The sequence below is a fragment of the Lolium rigidum genome, chromosome 4, assembly GCF_022539505.1.
Source record: "Lolium rigidum isolate FL_2022 chromosome 4, APGP_CSIRO_Lrig_0.1, whole genome shotgun sequence".
Lineage (NCBI taxonomy): Eukaryota > Viridiplantae > Streptophyta > Magnoliopsida > Poales > Poaceae > Lolium > Lolium rigidum.
Window position 1 is genome coordinate 228,620,654 of NC_061511.1, and position 19,981 is coordinate 228,640,634.

The window sequence follows — 19,981 nt, forward strand, 5'->3', positions numbered from 1 at the left end:
AAGTAAGCACAAAGATACTACCTGATCTGAAACTAAACAACATGGATCAACTCGACCCGCTAGCGAAGGGAGCTAGATTGGTAGATAGAGCATAGGAGAGGAGATGGTCAAGGTGGAGGGACAAAGGTGTTAATGTTAGAGATAAAAGAGTTACGAGACATGTCATGGGAAAGAGTGGTGATCGGAGATGGAGGACATGGGGCTGTTCCAATCGAAAATATCAATGGGATTGATATTTTTCTAGCTCTACCATCAATGGGAAAAACTCTTAAAGAGGAGCCAACAACATAGATAGGATGATATTAATAAGGGCTCATGATTATTTTAGACTAAATATTATTTCTATTATATCTAACACTGTGATCTCCAAATGATTATTTTATCTATACATAATGGATTTTGTTTCCACAACTGAGAAATTTAGTCGCCCAACTGGCATGCTAAGTTTAAAATTAACTTGTTTCCTTATTTTATTTCTTTGTGTTCCTCAACTAAGAAATATGAAATATAAAAAACCTAAGTAGCTCCAAATAAACAAATAAGTAAAAGTACCGACTTTTTTTTAATGGTAAAAAGAGCTTTATTGATCACAAAAATAAGGACTACATTTTACTTTAGCTGTTTCGACATCTACGATGGGCTTTCAAGAATCCACTGGGCATGCATCTACACCTAAACTCTTTGTTAGTCTAGCAAGTTCATGTGCTATATTCTTACAACCTATTTTTACATTTTGCACTCACACATCTATTAATTGATCCATTCCACATAATCTTGCACATATGATCATCGAGACAACATGAAAATTCAAATATAATTACTACTAAAACACAAGATAAGTATGTATTTTTATATTTACATCTTAGTAATTCATGATCATCATAGTGATAATACTTATATTGATGAGATATTTTCGCATTTTTTTTTGACGGTGTATCTCAAATAAACACTATCAATATGTTTGTTTAAAGTTCTAGTGGTGGTATTATTTAATATTTGTAGTGTATTTTAAAATACTGCTTTATTATCATGTAATATCCTAATTTAAAATTTATCGGGCAAATACATGATAAAAAATTAGGTGCACAATAAAAAGCATACTTGAAAAAACCCTTCATAGATTAGATCGGTGTCTAGGTTGGAGGGGAATGTGTATTCTATATAAATAAATAAATAAGATGGTTCTAGAGTACGATGAAAAATTTATGCATCCAAAATCTTGAAAAGATATCTACTAGCATGTTAATTTGTGAGAGGAGACTATAAAAATGTTGTTGTCAGGCTTTTTGTGCCTCTTTGTTGAACTAAAAAAAATGATTACACTTATGTAAACATGTTCACACACATGCCATGTGTATTGGGATAAATCGGCCACCACTCATTTGTAGATGATGAAGAAAAAAATCATGCTCCTAACCACTTCATCATGCAAGATGCAGACAACCAAGTTTAATTCAAAGGATGTCGAAGACACTGATCCAAACGGCTTACAAAGGCAAATATGCCACACAGTCCGCCAGTAGTAATGGAATAAACTACAACACTAACAAATAAACACAAATGCACTAATATAGGCAGGAGTTGGGACACCATGGCAACGTATTCAAGAAAGATACAACACCCATATGTCAACATTGTCAGAACGATGATCATGTCAAGAACATAGGTTCTACCAGGTGTGGCTGGGTAGACTTTGACCGAAATTTGACTTTTTCCTTGCAATTATTCTTTCTGGATTTTGTACCACTATCCTGTTATATCAACAATCATCAAGCACCCCTTATGCCTAAACTCATCGGGCTATGAAGCTTATTTATCTGCACATGTTGACCATAACCATGTTTAAAAACATGTTGACCATAACCATTAGAATTGGCACCAATGTTACATCTGGTCCGAACTGAAATTTTAGTGTTCCAATCTTGTTCAAACTGAAATTTTGGACGTGTCGAGAATTAAAAAACTTGGTTTAACTTGACGAATAAGCTCTAGAAACTATGCCTTCTGCGGAAACGGATCATCCTACACACAGTCACACAGATCATGTGGAAATTGGCCCGCCTGGTCAGCAGGACACGCATGTGCAACATTCGCTGGTTAATTAAGTGAAATTTGCTCACCTGGTAAGCACGGCAACACAGTTAAACATGCATGTCCGTCCGGAATGACAGTCACAAAATCTGCAGGATTGCTCATTGCACATTTTCTCTTTCTGCTTGAACTAACTGATTTCCCATCCGACAAGATTGAGCCTCAGAATTCAAGTAGCAGATATCAGAGGCTGAAGACCAAAAAGTTCAGGTGTCAAAGAAAGCAGGTCACCATCATTCATCACTAGTGCCTGCCGGGCGGCACAAGAATGCAGGAGATGATTGGGTTCTTACCATGGCACCATGCACAGCAAGATAGAAAAATGTCCATAATTGCAGGCAACAGAAATGGGTAAAGTTGTGGCTGAAACATCGGTGGGGAGCTAGCAACATGAGTAGCAACATGAGCTTGCTGGATTGTCGTGTTCCGGAAGACCCTGCCGGCGAAATTCATTGTGCGATCAATGCCTGAAGATTGCTGGATTGGGTGTTATCGGTCGAGCGCACCCATGTTTTTTATCTGACCGTTTGGTTTCAGAGGGAGCGCTTCGAAGCTCTGCTGGCTGTTAATATCATGGAGCTTGTTTTCTTTCCATGGTGCTGGCGGAGAAGGTCATGAAAGTCAAGATTGGTGGAAGAGCAATGGTGGTCGGATCTTGGTGGTGAGTTGAAATTGGCTTGGTGTTCCGGGCTTCACAACAGTGGTATGGAAGTGGGGGCGACAACACAGGTGAAGTTCAGAGTCCTACCTTTCAGGGTGAAAACCCAAGGTCTGGCCTTAACTGGTTGTGCCTGGCAATGATCTTGTTGGAGGCATTGTTTTGAGAGCGGGGGCTATCTTCAGGGTGAAAACCCAAGATCCTGGATCGGGCGACGACGGTGTTAGAGCACTGTTCCCTTCTTGAAGGCGTCGTTTTTGGAGAGTCTGTATTTCAGGTGTTGTCTTGGCGGTGGATGTATTGCTGTTGTTAGGTCCGAGATACTGTAGCGGGACTTTTGTTTCTTAGTTTCTTTTCTTTTTTTGGCTATGTGCATCCGTAGTGCCATTAGGGTGGTGCGTTGTTGCAGAGGCTGGGTGTAATTGGTATCTTTTGATATTAATATATTCCCTTTATCGAAAAGCAACATGAGTAGCTTCAGGTTTCGGTAGAGCAGCCACGTAGATGCTAAGCACACAAGCCCAGAAATGAGATTCGGGCGTGCATGGTATCTACCGTGCACTTTATTACAGATGGATTTGCACTGTTTTTTTGCCTCACGGTTCATGCAGTCAAAGATCATTATATTTCATCATGTTCTAGATATTGCATACAGATTGAAACTGGACGAAACATGGTGATTTTGTGCACGGTAGGTCACATGTTGCAAAAGCAGTACCATGGTGGTTGGTAGACACAAGAGTGAAGGAAACTTGCACCTCCAAACTTTTATGTAACTCAGTAGTCGGTACACTATTTAACTTAAGGCCGGACTAAGTAATATCGGATTTAGGAGTACCTAGGTTCTGAAAATTACCATCTGTACCGCTGGACGTTCGGTTCAACCATCCATCAGTAACCCGATTCGGTCAGAGTCAGATTGAGATATGTGGTTTTTAGTAACCAGGTGTCCACATTGACAAAAAAATCAAGAAAACCTGGTGATAAGGGGTGGCCCGATCATCTCAGTAAGCAACGGTGGTGATGATGATCACGGGGTGATTGCAGCGGAGGTAACTTGGATGAAGTGGGTGATAACTTGTATGACGCAACGAGATCTCTCGATCGGTCCCTGTCGCCAATGCAACAGCTCTCAACCCTGCAAGATATTCGCAACTCCACACACTTGCGCACGTAGCCGCCGACCACGAAGCAGTAAGTTGCAACCGTCTAATTCCCAATGGAACAGCAGATCACACAAGACTTTTCAGATCTACACAATATCAAGCAATATGGTGTAGGGAATTCAATAGTTTTGCAGAGCAAACAACTAAGAACTAGGGTTTATCTTAAACGTGGTCTAAAACAACTAGGGGGGCGTCCTGGGCACTTATATAGGCGTCCGGGACGACTTCAGGTCGAAAATATACAAGAATAACCGACCTAGAATAGATCTGGTCGAGACAGACTCGGACACGGCCGGTCTGGGAACCGGTCGACCGGGCCTGGGACCGGGCTGGCCGGTTCAAACCGGGCCAGGGACCGGGTTGCAACCGGGCGGGCGAAGTGTCGCGCAGTAACCCTCCCGGTTGGTATCAGCGTGGCGCCCGGTCGGCTGGATCCGGCCTGCCGCCCGGTTGGACCGGGCCAGGGACCGGGCGTGCCGGCGGGGTGGCCGGTCTGACCGGGTGATGTCTACGTGTGCTTCTATTCTTGTAGACAGTGTTGGGCCTCCAAGAGCAGAGGTTTGTAGAACAGCAGCAAGTTTCCCTTAAGTGGATCACCCAAGGTTTATCGAACTCAGGGAGGTAGAGGTCAAAGATATTCCTCTCAAGCAACCCTGGAATTAAGATACAAGAAGTATCTTGTGTCCCCAACACACCTAATACACTTGTCAGATGTATAGGTGCACTAGTTCGGCGAAGAGATAGTGAAATACAAGTAATATGGATGATTGTAGGTAGTAATTGCAATCTGAAATAAAAATGGCAGCAAGCGAACATGTAGCAGAACTTGTTGGAAACGGTGTTTCAATGCTTAGAAACAAGGCCTAGGGATCATACTTTCACTAGTGGACACTCTCAACAATGATCACATAACTGAATAAATAAATGCTAATCTCAAACATTCTCTTGTTGGATAACAAACACCATTCATTGTGTAGAGCTACAAGAGCACCCTCAAGCCGGAGTAAACAAGCTCCACAACTTCATAAAGCAATCACACACGATGCGCACACTGTCACCGTCACACCGTGGAGAGTGAATCCGGAGTTCATATTAAAGTAACCTCTAGAGTGCATAATAGACCGTTGCAATTTAGACCTACTAACATAGCATACACACTGTGAACAATAGCTATGAAAGGGGGAATGGATCGCATCAATACTATCATAGTAATAGTTAACTTCATAATATACAAGTGATTACAATCATAACCTACGCCAAGTACTACATGATGCACACACTGTCAACTTTACATCATGGAGGAGGAATAGACTACTTTAATAACATCATTAGAGTAGCACATAGATTAATAGTGATACAAAGCTCATGATCATATAAAGATCACACCATGGGAGAGAGAGATGAACCACATAGCTACCGGTAGAGCCCTCAGTCTCGGGGGAGAACTACTCCCTCCTCATCATGGGAGACAGCAACGGATGGCGGTGGTGTCGATGGAGATGACTCTGGGGGCAATTCCCCATCCCGGGGGCGTGCCGGAACAGAGATTATGTCCCCTGAAACTTGTCTTCACGATGGCGGCGGCTACGGAACTCTTCGTGGAATATGACTGGATGATTTAGGGTTTTCGCAACGGAGAGAATATATAGACGGAAGGGCGGCCTCGGAGGAGCCAGGGGTGGCCTCCCCATAGGCTGGCGCGCCTGGGGGCCTGGCCGCGCCGCCCTGTAGTGTGGGCCCCCTGATGGCTGCCTCCGACTCTCCTTCGATGTTCTGGAACCCTCCGTGGAAAATAGGAAGTTTGGCTTTTGTTTCGTCCAATTCCGAGAATATTTCCTGTGTAAGATTTCTGAAACCAAAAACAGCAGAAAACAGGAACTGGCGCTTCGGCATCTTGTTAATAGGTTAGTGCCGAAAAATGCATCAAAATGATATAAAGTATGAGCAAAACATGTAGGTATTGTCATAAAACTAGCATGGAACATAAGAAATTATAGATACGTTTGAGACGTATCACCGGGTGCTAGGCCGGCCTGGACTTTGTCTTCTCCTTTCGCGCATGCCTCCATCTCCTCCCTCACGCGTCCATGAGATATCTTCATGTCCAGCTCCTTGTCCAGCTCCACGTCCATCTTCACGTCCAGCTGCTCCTCTCCTCCTCGTGCGATGCTTGTCTCCTCTTCATACCTGATGATACATAAGTAATAGGACTTAGGTAGTATAAAGTTCTGATCAATCAAAGTATCGTTTAGGAACAAGTTCACCTGTTGTTTAAGTAGCTTTGCACGAGCTCTTGTAATAGGTCCAATCCGAACTTCATTGGACTTGAGCTTCACAGCAGGTTCATCTTCTTGTAATGACGGAGGTAGTAGTGAGGTAGGGATGTCCTCATCATCTCCCCCCCCCCTTCAAAAGGCGTCGACCTCGACGCTCCAAGGTCTTCTCCGTCATATGGTGTCAAATCAGAAACATTGAAAGAATTGCTGACACCAAACTCATCAATTGGAAGATCTATCGAGTATGCATTACCATTGATCTTGGCAAGCACTTTGTAAGGACCAGCACCACGAGGCTTCAACTTGGACTTCCGCAGCTTCGGGAACCTATCCTTGCGAAAATGTACCCAGACCATATCACCAGGCTTGAACAACATCTCCTTACGCTTCTTATTCATCCTTGCAGCATTGCTCTTGCCTTTCTTCTCGATCAACTCTTTAGTCTTCACATGAATCTTCTTCACAAAATCTGCCCTCTTGGATGCCTCCATATTGACCCCTTATCACCAGGTGTCCACATTGACAAAAAAATCAAGAAAAACTGGTGATAAGGGGTGGCCCGATCTTCTCAGTAAGCAACGGTGGTGATGATGATCACGGGGTGATTGCAGCGGAGGTAACTTGGATGAAGTGGATGATAACTTGTATGACGCAACGAGATCTCTCGATTGGTCCCTGTCGCCAATGCAACAGCTCTCAACCCTGCAAGATATTCGCAACTCCACACACTTGCGCACGTAGCCGCCGACCACGAAGCGGTAAGTTGCAACCGTCTAATTCCCAATGGAACAGCAGATCACACAAGACTTTTCAGATCTACACAATATCAAGCAATATGGTGTAGGGAATTCAATAGTTTTGCAGAGCAAACAACTAAGAACTAGGGTTTATCTTAAACGTGGTCTAAAACAGCTAGGGGGGCGTCCTGGGCACTTATATAGGCGTCCGGGACGACTTATGGTCGAAAAGATACAAGAATAACCGACCTAGAATAGATCTGGTCGAGACAGACTCGGACACGGCCGGTCTGGGAACCGGTCGACCGGGCCTGGGACCGGGCTGGCCGGTTCAAACCGGGCCACGGACCGGGTTGCAACCGGGCGGGCGAAGTGTCGCGCAGTAACCCTCCCGGTTGGCATCAGCGTGGCGCCCGGTCGGCGCCGGGGTGGATCCGGCCTGCCGCCCGGTTGGACCGGGCCAGGGACCGGGCGCGCCGGCGGGGCGGCCGGTCTGACCGGGTGTTGGGCCGGCCTGGACTTTGTCTTCTCCTTTCGCGCATGCCTCCCTCTCCTCCCTCATGCGTCCATGAGATATCTTCATGTCCAGCTCCTTGTCCAGCTCCACGTCCATCTTCACGTCCAGCTGCTCCTCTCCTCCTCGTGCGATGTTTGTCTCCTCTTCATACCTGATGATACATAAGTAATAGGACTTAGATAATATAAAGTTCTGATCAATCAAAGTATCGTTTATGAACAAGTTCACCTGTTGTTTAAGTAGCTTCGCACGAGCTCTTGTAATAGGTCCAATCCGAACTTCATTGGACTTGAGCTTCATAGCAGGTTCATCTTTTTGTAATGACGGAGGTAGTAGTGAGGTAGGGATGTCCTCATCATCTGGCATACGATCGATTTAGGAAATCCAAGGCTTATTTGAACCAAACAAAAAAATTGGGACAAAAAGTGAACTTTTAGCGAAGTTGGAGAACGAAAAGTGAACTTTCTTATTTCAAAACTTACGCGCTACATGTATACACTCTTTACATACATAATGTTTTCCTTGATTCTTTGAAGCTCAATTAGAAATATGATTTGTCAGTTTGTTCAGTAAAGCAGTTTGTAGACGACTTTATGCTTATTGCATTGCTTTATTCTTCCAACTGGAGACGAAGAAAACAATTATTGAGATAAAGCATCCATATACTGTGTAGATTATGAATCTTTTCCTCTCAACAAACACTTCTTCTAAAGACATAGGTGCCAATATGGAATCCACCATGAATTTGACAACCAACAACAAACAGAGTTGGCACGCAAAGTTAGCCGCGTCATGCTAGGAATGGATGTCGTTGAGGCAGAGGGATGAAGTCTTTAAGAGTTAGACAAGGGAGCCACGAGGGAGGACGGGTTCAGAGTGAGGTTCGAAGATGAAGGAAATGGGGATGGCTCGTATTAGCAAGGTTAATTGAGTTGTTATATTTCTTCGCCTAGCAGCAAAGACTAATCTTTTAGGCCTAGCATCGGTGCACAAAACTTAAAAGGAGGAGCCAACAACGAGGGAGGACAAGTCTATGTTCTAGAAGTCAACATAGAAAGAAAGAAAAAGTGACATATAACCAAGTCTAAATTATATAAAATTGAAAACACCCCAACATCACCAACAAGTATAACATAATGTTGGTTGCAATATGTTGTGGACAATACAACCGGCAATTTTTTTTTTAACTCTATCTAATCAATATCACGAAGACATTCATTTCAATATCCAATAAATCACACATTAACTGATATTTAATTATCAACATTAGCTAAATTATTTAATTTTCCTAACACCATAATTTTTATGCGACGATTTAAAAATAATCAAATACAACTTGTTTTCAGAATTTAAAATGTTTATTATCCCAACTTGCAGACTAAGTCTGAAACTTGTTTTCTTCTTTTAGATTTTTCTGCTATTTGATTTCTGAATTGTAGTTGTCAACACATGAAATACTATTTTACAGTTTCAACTGTATGATTATGCCTAGCTGTCAATGGGTTTTAAAATACTATTTATTGGCACGCAATATCATAATTTCAATTTCATCGAGCAATTATATATGATGAAATATTGAGGTCACAAATTCATAATTATAAGTGTAGGTACAGGAAAAATTCTCCATAGATTGGATCCGTATCTAGGTTGGATGCACTGTGTTCTCTATATAAATGAAAAAATTGATTGTTCTAGAGTAGGACAAATGATGCATGTGCACCATATCTTGCAAATAATATCTACATGGTTAATTGGTGAGGTGGGGCAATAAAGAATGTTGGTCTCCGTAGCTCGATCTGTGGTCAAACCAAAAACAATTATGCGTATAAAGGTCCACACAAATATACAATGGGAGTATAAGAATGTTTTGGTAGAACAAATTAAACTGGTAAAGCTTTTTTATGTTTAGGAACAGGCGTACTATCTCGAGTCGGATTTAATCAGCGCCGGAGTGTACGTATTTATATCCTGATGCTACATTAGGTCTTCATCGATATTTTCGGACCAGATGGAGTAGTAATTTTTAGAAAATCCCAGCCGGCCGATAAGATTGAACCTCAGGGCCGCCCCTCCACCCTCCACCCTCCCAGCACCGCCGGCGCCCCTCCCTCCCTCTACCACCGCCCCCTCCCATCCCCTCTCCTTCCTTCCCACCTTCGCCCTGGGTCGTCTCGCGCGAGGCGGCTCCATGCGATGACCCGAACCCAAAAAGAGGTGGCCCATCTTCCTCCTCATGGCCGCTGCGCCCGTCGGGGTCGGCGGTGGCGGCCGCGTCCGGCTGCCAAAGGCAGGGGCGGTGGTGGCGCGTCCATGGACTCCCCTTCTCGCGGAGGCGGGGTCTTCCAGGGGCGGCGACGGTGGACGACGGGTCTGGTGGCGGTGGCCTTCGGCTACTTCACATAGATCATGGCGGGAGACGCGGTGTTGTGGCGGAACTCGACGGGAAAAGGGCGGCAACGGGATCGCTGCTGACCTCCACCGGCCGGGTTGGAGGAGGAAGATGGACCGCGGTTCCCAGCCATGGCGGCGGCGTGGGGGCAGGTCGTTCCGGTTTTCATGGTGGTGGTCCTAGGGTTTTTCATTCGCGAAGATGAAGATGTTCCGGATGCCGATCTTTCTTCATCTAGCCGGAGTGATGAGTTCCGGAAGACTCTGACAGCGAATGGAACAGTGCATCTTTTGCCTGAACGAAGTTCACAAGATCGGGTGGTATTCGGTCACGCGCACCCATGCTTTTATTCCGATCGTTTGGTTCCGGAGGGAGCGGCGTGAAGCTCTGTTCTGTGTTGACATCAAGAGATTTTTGGTCCATGGTGAAGTCAGAAGCAGAGAATTTCATGAACGCGAGATTGGGGGATTAGCTAAAGAAGGTTCAAGTCTCCGCGATGTTGAGGAACTTGCAGTGGTGTAAAAGTAGGGGTTCCAGGATTCGCAGCAGTGGTGTAAAAGTAGGGGCGGCAGCACAGGTAAAGTTCAGAGTCCTACCTTTCAGGGTGAAAACCCAAGGTCTGGCCTTAACTGGTTGTGTCTGGCAATGACCTTGTTGGAGGCATAGTTTTGAGAGCGGGGACTATCTTCAGGGTCAAAACCTAAGATCTTTGATCGGGCGACGACGGTGCTGGTGCACTGTTCTCTTCTTGGAGGCGTCGCTTTTTGAGAGTCTGTATTTCAGGTGTTGTCTAGGGGGTGGATGTATTACTGTTGCTAGGTCTGGGATACTATAGCGGGATTTTTTCTTTCTTAATTTTCTTTTATGTTTTTTGGTTGTGTGCATCTGTACTGCTATTAGGGTGTTGCATTGTTGCAAAGGCTGGGTGTAATTGATAACTTTTGATATTAATATATTCACTTTATCGAAAAAAGATTGAACCTCGGAATTCAAGGATTAGCTAGGAGAGACTTGAAGAACGAATGTAGCTTCTCATCACTCGTTGAGTGTGCGCGTGCGCGGGCGTGTGTGAGAGAGAGAGCAGTGACATGTAGCAAAGGCAGTAGTACTATTACCTGTAATTCAACTGTCCTACAAATTCATGATCACATAACAAAATGAGAAAAGAAGACTGCACAATCGAGCGATCGAATAGAATCCATGGAGGCTCAAACACGATGCCTGCAACTCTAATGTATCCTCTATAGATCATACATGTGTGGTGGTTCTATAACTCTGTCGTGCTGTGCAGTACTATCGCCACCTATACAAAGGACAATCGGTATCAACAGGAATGGAAAGAAACTACGGAATTTTGTACATACTGCAGTGGCAGCGGAAACCGGGAGGTTGAATGGATCAGCCGCTAGCTCGCCTCGCCTTTGGGGAACGGTTGGCGGCGGCCCTCGGGATAACCTTGGACTTGTCCTTGCCGCCATCTCTCTTCTTCTTCTTCTTCCCGGTCTTGCCGCCGAAGAAGCCGCAGAAACCGCAGACGCCGACGCGCGGCGACGGCGGGTCGAGCGCGGGCGAGACGCGGCCGGCGCCCGCCCTGTACCCGCCGTGCCCGCTCGACCGGCTGCGCTGCACCCGCGCAGGAGGCGAAGGTCCGTCGTCGCGGCGGCCCGGTGACGGCCTGATCTCCCCGGAGAGGTTCCTGTCGTCATCCCACACCATCCCCGACGAGCCAGAGCGCCGGAACGTGCCGCTGGACCGCTGCAGCCCCGCCATGGATGCGCGCACGTGATCGATCGACGCCTCCGGCAACAGAACAACAGAGGAGAGGCCGCGCCTAGAGCCTAGGCGCCGCGTGCGGCGACTGGCGAGGTCGGAGGTGGTGGCGAGACCTGGCGTGAAGATATGCTATGCCGACGCAATCAACGCGAGCAGCAAGTCATTAACTTGCATTTTCAAGGGGAGAGAGTTTCTACGGAGTAGTAGGAGGAGGGAAACGGAAGGGGACGTGGACGTTTGACGCGGGGAGATTGAGAATAATGGCGCTGATCTGAATAGAGAGAGATAATCTACTCTGGTCGACCGTCGCTGTCCCGCCCGCCTACGTCGTCTCCGGCCATCAACTCGCCGCCCCTTCCGTTTCCGTCAGAAGCAAGAGGAGAAACGGTACTACGGAGTACAAGAGTTTCTCTGCCCATTTGGGTGCGGCGACCCGATCAATTCAAAGAAGAACGCGCGCGCCGGCTTTGGTTCCTCTCCTAGAAATAGGCTTTTTTTAAGCTTTCTAAATAAAGCCGCAACAGTCGAACCGATACAAGGTAGAAAGAACCTCTTACAAAGCATATCAAATAAATAACAAAAAAGAACGTAGAAAACCCAAACCTGCCACCGTGACATTGACGCGAGACCGACTTGAATCGGGCACCCACAAGAGGATAACGACACACTGCGTCGCTGCCGTTGAGACCGCGAGGTCCACGGTTTTCATCCGGAGCCGTACCGCGGGACGGATACCCACAATGACGACCCCAAGAGGGTTACGACACCGTGATTTGGTTTCCCATGGGTGCCCAAGTGTGTCTCCATGTAAGGAGTCAACCGTTTCGTGAAGAGGACAAACGGACTCTTGCAACAACGCGGCTTGCTTCTCCAAAGCGGATTGCATATCGGCAGAGACCAAAGAGCCAACATGAGCAGAAATAACTGACGTCCAAGACCGCGTTGGGTAGGCACTCCTGGACGCGGCGTGGCAATACTTCGAGCGAAGCTGGCCTTTATGGATGTTCCTCTCCTCGTGCTGGAGCGTGTTCCACATTAACGGCTCTGATCATGAGGATCGTGCCTAAACTACTATAGTTGTGTGGTGGTGTGGTCATGACTCCTTTCGCCAAGGAAGTGAGGTCTGACTCGCATGAGATCTCGGTTGTGGCTTACCCACCGAGTCAGACACTTGGCTTTGAGAAAAATGGTGTTGTTGACCTTGCAGTCTCTCTCTCTCACCTGGATCCAGCAGGCATGTGGTTCTTTTTGGTGATAGGGTTGCTAAGTCAAGAATATTGGCGTCGGTGCCCGGAGTTGTCGTCGCTATAGAGGTTTGGAATTTTCTCACCACCTTGGCTACCGCCTAGCATGCATGGATCCGCAGTTGATTGATAGGTGCCCGCCAATGTCACGGCTTGTCTTTGTCGAGAGTTTGTTCGTTTTGTCTTGTGGTCTTTTGTGTTCGCTAGAGTGGGTGCGATCCTGTTGTTCGAGTTTCTGTTATACTTGGTTGTGTGTGTAGCGCTCTATCATTCGTGTCGTGTTGCTTGGTATGTTTTCGTTCGATTTTGTAATAAAAACTAGACGCTCTCTTATTTAAGGAACGAGGCAAATCGGTTTTTTTTTTTTAAGGACCATCCAGACTCGTTGGCGTCCACGGCTTCTTTGGAAATGAATAATTGACCTGTACCTTCGCTCGCACGACACGGTTCCGGTCGAGCTGCTATACACAGCGACGCGACGATCCTTCATCGTTTTGTTGCCAAACATCGTCCGTCGGTTTGCGCGTTGTGTCCCGGTCGATCGTTGCTCTAGATAGAGACGGGAGGGGACTGCTCATGACGCTTACACTCAACAACAGTGGGAGCGCACAGCCGAGACCCACGCCGAGCCCTCAACTGACGGCACGGTTTGGCTGTTGCCATCTTCCTTCTCAGCATCTCGCTTTCCTTCAGAAAAGAAATAACTAGAAACACTGCAGCAGATGCCAGATGGATTGGGACAAGCTGCTGCCTCTGACGGACGGCTGCAGCAGAGGCTCTGGAGCTCGCCGGATTCTATCGTACGGCGAACATGTACCTGCTGACATAGAGAACTAGAGATCACAATACCACCCAGACTGCAGAAGCTTGACTAAACATTTCCACAATAGGATTGCTACAAGAGTTTCCCCGACTAGAAAATTAGAAATCAAATGACTCGAGAAACGCTGCTCCTTGGCAACAGCAGGTGAGCCAACTGGCTAAGTACAGATTTTACAAGCACGGGGTAATCTTACAAAAGGATTGGCGCGTGATAACATCCACAAGAGAACATGTGCTGAAAGGAGACGGGTATCTACAGTGGCACTGTACGCGCCTTCATTCATCCATCATCAACAGCCACAGGTCGGAGGGTTCCACAAAGCATCAGCCGGGGCCGCATCAGCTCAAAGGTTGAAATCAAGTAGCCTTCCTCCGGAAGCTACCGCTAGGACTTCTGGGACCGCCTTGGATGGCGGAAGCGGCTGCTGAACTGACGCTACTAGTCCCTCGCTGCATCAACCTGCGAGGCGACTCCAGTCTCATGCTCTGGTTCTCCGCCTCAAGCTGTTTAGCCTCCTCCTGTAGCATAGCTAACTGTTTCACACGAACAAATAGCTGTTAGCCACAGAATGACCTGAACAGTGGCATAAGACACAAGCTAGTCTACTCACCCGAAGCTCATTCTCTTTCACACGGTCCTGAAGTACAGTTATAGCTGGGCTCAAACTAAGACAGCAGAAGCAGGATATGTTAACAGAGGATTACACACCAATACGCTATATTTGGCTAAAAAGAGGAGAAATGGTCATTATGGTCTCACCAGTATTCCATTAGTTTGCAGAGGGAGGAATTGTATGTAGACGTATGGTGGATAGATGTAAGTGGATGCATCTTCCCATCACTGCAAGAAAAAAATAGATGAGACCTCTACAAAGAGACAAAGCATGCGATATTACATGATATTACATTGTCATAAAGGAACTTGAATTACCAGATATTTTGAAGCATAGCTTGATTATATGCTGATTGCTCCTCTTGAAAAAGGACACGTTGCATCTCACAATAAGAAGTCATTGTAGCGTCCAGCTTTAGCAGATGCCTTGTTGGGAATACATGCAGTGGCACCTCCTTCCTTCTATACTCTGCACCACTGTTAGCAACAAATTGCAAATTAGAAACTCATAATACGGTTATGCTAAAGCACAGCATCCTGCATTTGATAGATCAGCCAGATATGAAAAAATGATGGAAGACGGTAGCCATAAGATGGTCATACCATGTGATACATCATGGTAAGGGACTCTAGTAAAGAAATGATGAGTGTAAATTATAACAAAGTTGTATAGGAAAACATGCTTCTGACATGAGCAATTCAGATTCAAGCCCATAACGTTTAGTTCAATTAATGTACTAGAAAAAATTACAAACAGACCCCCTCATCCTAAATAAAACAAAAACTAATTGTAATATTTTTGGTATTGACAATGCTTTAATCAGAAAAGAACGCTGCAAAGCAATAAGATGCCCACTGGGAAACTTGAAAGACAAGCCGCATAGCTTTCTTTAATAACTAAGTTATAAAACCATTAGTTTGTTCTAACATTGAACCTGTGAGCCTGTGACTGTACCTCCATGGGCAGTCGTCACAATGGAATTGTCCTTAATACACTTTAACTGATAGACAATAATTCCAGAAATATCTCCTAGATTAGACTTAGAAGATATCCCTTGTTTGAAGATATTTTGAACTGCTGAAAGAGCCCCTATAAGGAAGTCTCGCAGACTAAAGATAAGCTTTCACTAAATCATGTAACTTACACATATAAGAACAACTGAATCTCAAGAATAAAGGGTTATACAATGCTTTAGATTGCTCATATATACCGTTTGCCTAATGCATAGAAGGTTTTGGGCAAGCAATCTGTATACCTTATGTCCATAGTTGACCGGTGCAAAGCCTCCTGTATGCTTGGGGACAGATCTGAACCATCTTGATCAACAGAGGCTACAGGAGAGTTGACCGCTTCATAAAGAACAAGAGCGTTTTCTCTTGGCTGATGTTTTGCCGATTGATTTGCGTCCAAATGAGAATAAAGATCCGCATCCTGAGATCTTCCCCAAACCTAAACAAACCAGGAATGCATAAACAATTTGCAAATGTACTAGTGGTATAAACACACAGAAGAGGGCACTAATTAATTAGGACACCTAACACAGAGCTCACAAGTAAGATCTGCTAGTTATTTCACTATTCAAATTAAAAGTTAAAATAGATTACTAAACAATGATGTCCATTGCAATTAAAATTCAATGGCAGAAGAACAATTTATTAAGAAGCTAACGAGAAACCTTCTAAACATAACATCATCAATATATAAAGCGCAAGTTCATCTGAAATGGTAATTAAAAGCTGTGGCACAGTACATCTATGCCTGCACATTCAAGTCGGAAAGCATCTATCTGAAACTTAAGGGCACAAACATGAAGAACTTTGCTGATCAACGTGTCCATGCTTAACATCAGAACCCACGTCCATATCTATACAATTCAACGAGTCAAAAGGTCCCTAAATGTATTCCCTTCCAAACCCATCTATATACTACTACTACGACTTCGATGAGAAATTTTGAACTTAGCCGGAAAGTTCCTTATTACAAACATACCCCATATGGCATGATAAATAATTAAGTTTATTATAGTTTTTACAGCTGGTTCCCTTGTGGTTATTTGGCATCAATTATATGTACAAGCATATAATGAAATAGTTAAGTCATGGTTTACCATTTCTATCTTTTAATGAAATAGTTAAATCAAGGTTTACTATTTAATAGCTTTGTTTTTCACAAAAACAGTCATCAAACAGAGGAGACAAAAAAACGGAAGAGCTTGGAGGCAAGGACAAAAAAAATGTACAGAGAATAAAAGGGGGAAAAATGGTCTATGAAGTCCCAAGTCATTATCTGAACCATATACAATACAAGAGCCCCAAGCTCTCCCTGAGCATCCTTCACCAAAAAAGGCTGCCTAATAGTTGAAGAATGTTTAAATAGTCTAGCCGCTATTTACACTGCTATTTAGGTTCAAAAAACTGATCAAGACAGTGGAATTTCAGCAATTTGAAATCCAGGCATCCACCACCATGTAGTACCGGCCTAATAATACTGGGCCCAGCTTCTACAATACACGCAGTGCACCATTGGCTTCTCACCACGTTTTTACCATCTTAAATTGCTACTGAATATTTCAGAAGAGAATGAAAAAAGAGAAAGTTGGGCCGAACTTTTCCTAGACTTCCTGGCCCTGTTCAAGAAAAATTGGTCAATTAACCAGTTAACTTGCCGATTAATCCCTGCTCAGAGGATCACCGAGTAGCCGATTAACTGGCCCATTAGTCTATTAATCCCCTACCCCCCCCCCCCCCCCGTGGTGCAATGGTCGGCATGCAAAAGCACGAACCACCAGCACCCGGGTTCGAACCTCACCTCTACCTTAATGACAAAGCCAGGTTGTAGCCCCCCCCCCCCCACCGCCGTGGTCTTGTTATTTTTTTTATTAATCGGGTAAACCGAGAAGCCACAAGTTAGCTATGCAGACTCTTTATGTGAAATAAAAGATACTATAATATAGTTGATTCGCTGAGTGCCGAGTAAAATAATTCTGTCAAGTTTGTGCACATGCCCACTTTTTTAGGTTAATATCTAGTGAGCACAAATCAACATTCCAGTCTAAAAGTGTGTGCTTACTTTTGTTTCCAGAACACTGTTAAACCCATTTTTAGGATGGAAGGTGGCGTCTAGCTTGATTTTTCACGTTTTATCACACTGAACTCTTTATGTGAAATATGAAGATACGAATACTATAATACAATAAGTTAGCTGAATGCCGAGGGAAATAATTTTCTTGCGTTGTGCACATGCCGGCCCTTTAAGGTTAATATTCGGCTAACTTATGCAGTCAGATTTTCCAGTCTAAAAGGGCCAACTAGGATGTTGATAAAAAATCTCAAATGGATTTGTTTTCCTGCATATTTCTAAAGATCAAACTATTTATTCTTTTATGGGCCTTCTTCAATCCAAAAACTGCTGCAACACAGTTCAAACGCTCCTTTTTTTACATTGCCATGTGCAAGGTAGGCACCAGTCTTCTCAGATCTAAAAACTGTAACCAACTAGGCACAAGTAGGTAGTATGGTTTTGAACATGTTCCAACAAAAGGGAAAGGATGCAATGATACTCGAGTGATACATAGCTGTACTGTCACACAAGAAAGACTGACTTGCATATTGAACAACCCCAAAATAGAAGGATTTCATGGAAATAAATTCAGTAACACTACAACAAGCAGTATCAAAATAAACCTTGCTTCCGTTCGAAGCTCTAGAATCCCCTGTGTCCTGTTCGATGCCATCTAAACCATATCGTGCAGAGTTATCCGATGAACTCCAGGATGAGTCGAGGTCGATGACTGGACTGCTAATAACAGGAACAATAGCACCGAGTGTGGGCTGTGTCCCACCAAGTGACTGGAAGGCGATCACTTGGATTTTCCCAACCTGTGGCCAGATCAAAATACGATTCAGCAAGAGAAAATCCTCCATGTGTGTCGCAAATAGTAGGTAGCCCTAACGTCTAGGAAGTATGAGCTTTGTTTATACCTTCTGAGCGTCTTCACTAAAACAAGAAAATATCAGCCCGACAAAGCCTGGATCGAGCAACTGAAACATCGCCTGGGTACGCACATCTGGAGAGAAAATAATGGCAATGTTCAGTATCATTGCAGATAGGCACCATCTGATAAGAAGGAGATAAAGCATAAAAGCAGATGCACTAGCAAATTGCCTAGATCTCTATTCTCAATGAGTCAGGAACCAGTAATGGACCCTGGTACTCAGGGCAATATAGGTTGGTGTTATCACAGAAACACGGAGCAAAGCTATATGGCTAAATATGGAACTCCCCCTGTCTTAGATTGCCAAAAGCACAGGTGATTAGCTACCACTCCCCCCATTTTGGCATCCATTTTCCAAAATGGCAAGTGAACAACAATGAGGATAACAAGTTTTGCCTCGTTTAAAAATAGCATGGCAACATTGACAAACTCGTTACTCCCTCCGATCCATAATATGTGTCGGGGCTTTAGTTCAACTTTGATCAAATTTGAACTAAATCTCCGACGCTTAATATAGATCGGAGGGAGTAGTAAATTCTCAAATTGCATAGATAGAGCATAAGTATCAGGCCACAGCTTTGAGATAATGTAATGTGGCGAACAAATTCAAGCAACAGGGTGATCTTAAGGCACTTGAGCTTAGGGAATTCGTGCCACTTACCTACATGGGAAGGCAGGACGGTGATATGCGGGTGCGAGTGGTACCAGCCGATCACCCGGGTAGTCCTCCCGATGGTGGCCGTCATTACGTGCTAGCAGAGTCAGTCAAGGAGAGCAACAACAGGCGAACAGCCCCAACAAAACCCTACTGTCGATCCACACAACACCAAATTCTCCAAAACTAAAATAGGGTAGGGGGGCATAAAAAGGAACAAGGAAAAAAAAAAAGGATATCTCGGCCTGCGCGGAGGCGGCGGCGAGCAGCTCGGGGTTGACCTCGACGCGGTCCTTCTTGCGCTCGCACCTCATCTGCGGCGACGCGCCCCATATGAGCGCGGTGGAGCCGCCCCTGCTGGAGGACTACAAGTGGTAGTAGAGGGGATCGATCTCAGGAGACATTCGTGAAGGGTGGAGCGGAGAGTTGAGTTTGGGGGGGATTAGGGGGTCGGACCTCGACGTCGCCGAGTAGGAGGCCCATGACCTCCTCGGTCTCGGTGGTGAGGGCGTGGGAGAGGCAGGTGAGCCACACCTCCTCCCCCATCCGGACCTCCTTCAGCGACATCTCCTCCGCCCGCCGGCCGCCGCCGCCGCCGCCGATCGGCCCGCTGGGGTTTCGTGACGGCGCGTCTGGACGGAGCCTTTGCGTTTCCCCTTTTGCGTTCAGTCGCTGACGGCTGCGGCGCTGGCTTTGGGCTTGCGTGCTCTGTGTTTCGCTGGGACACGTTGCCCGGGACTACTGGACTCCGGCGTGGGGTCGCGGCTGTTGTGCGGCCGCGCCAGCGGAGTCTGCCGGCGGATCTGGGTGCGTCGGCGACTCGGCGTGCGGCCGTGCGGGGTTGGATGTAGCATTTGGGTTGGGCCGGGCCGGGCCGTTTGAGCCCCTTTATGCCCTGTATTGAGTTGTAAAATAATTCTGGATGGTTATATGTAGGCGCATTTAAAAAGATTTGGGTTCAAAATGCATGTTTCAGCTCTCGAGGTAAGGCTTCAGTGAATCAATGATATTACGTACCAGAAAATAATTCCATAGAAACAGATTA

General features: G+C 45.4%; 2 protein-coding genes across 2 annotated transcripts; both read right to left on the minus strand.

Moving 5' to 3' along the window:
* Nucleotides 1-11,000: 11,000 nt before the first annotated feature.
* Nucleotides 11,001-11,741, minus strand: LOC124649794 (uncharacterized protein At1g15400-like). The gene has a single exon (XM_047189363.1). It carries the CDS (start codon nucleotides 11,602-11,604, stop codon nucleotides 11,233-11,235), a length of 372 nt encoding a protein of 123 aa, XP_047045319.1. The 5' UTR covers nucleotides 11,605-11,741; the 3' UTR covers nucleotides 11,001-11,232.
* Nucleotides 11,742-13,701: 1,960 nt separating this feature from the next.
* Nucleotides 13,702-19,543, minus strand: LOC124707208 (lys-63-specific deubiquitinase BRCC36-like). The gene is made up of 10 exons (XM_047238869.1): nucleotides 19,393-19,543; nucleotides 19,176-19,301; nucleotides 18,943-19,030; nucleotides 18,268-18,353; nucleotides 17,971-18,165; nucleotides 15,543-15,736; nucleotides 14,605-14,763; nucleotides 14,434-14,514; nucleotides 14,285-14,339; nucleotides 13,702-14,207 (listed from the first exon to the last, which is right to left on the minus strand). The coding sequence occupies exons 1-10, from the start codon at nucleotides 19,501-19,503 to the stop codon at nucleotides 14,031-14,033; spliced, it is 1,272 nt and encodes a 423-aa protein (XP_047094825.1). The 5' UTR covers nucleotides 19,504-19,543; the 3' UTR covers nucleotides 13,702-14,030.
* Nucleotides 19,544-19,981: the final 438 nt, after the last annotated feature.

Bases quoted from the DNA above. Each gene is read 5' to 3' on its own strand.
- LOC124707208 (XM_047238869.1), bottom strand. From the start codon at position 19,503: ATGTCGCTGAAGGAGGTCCGGATGGGGGAGGAGGTGTGGCTCACCTGC. The intron at 19,031-19,175 runs ATATCCTTTTTT...CTCTGCTAGCAC, and splicing joins CCGCCTCCGCGCAGGCCGAG to GTAATGACGGCCACCATCGG. The intron at 18,354-18,942 runs GTAAGTGGCACG...TTTTCTCTCCAG, and splicing joins CGTCCTGCCTTCCCATGTAG to ATGTGCGTACCCAGGCGATG.
- LOC124649794 (XM_047189363.1), bottom strand. From the start codon at position 11,604: ATGGCGGGGCTGCAGCGGTCCAGCGGCACGTTCCGGCGCTCTGGCTCG.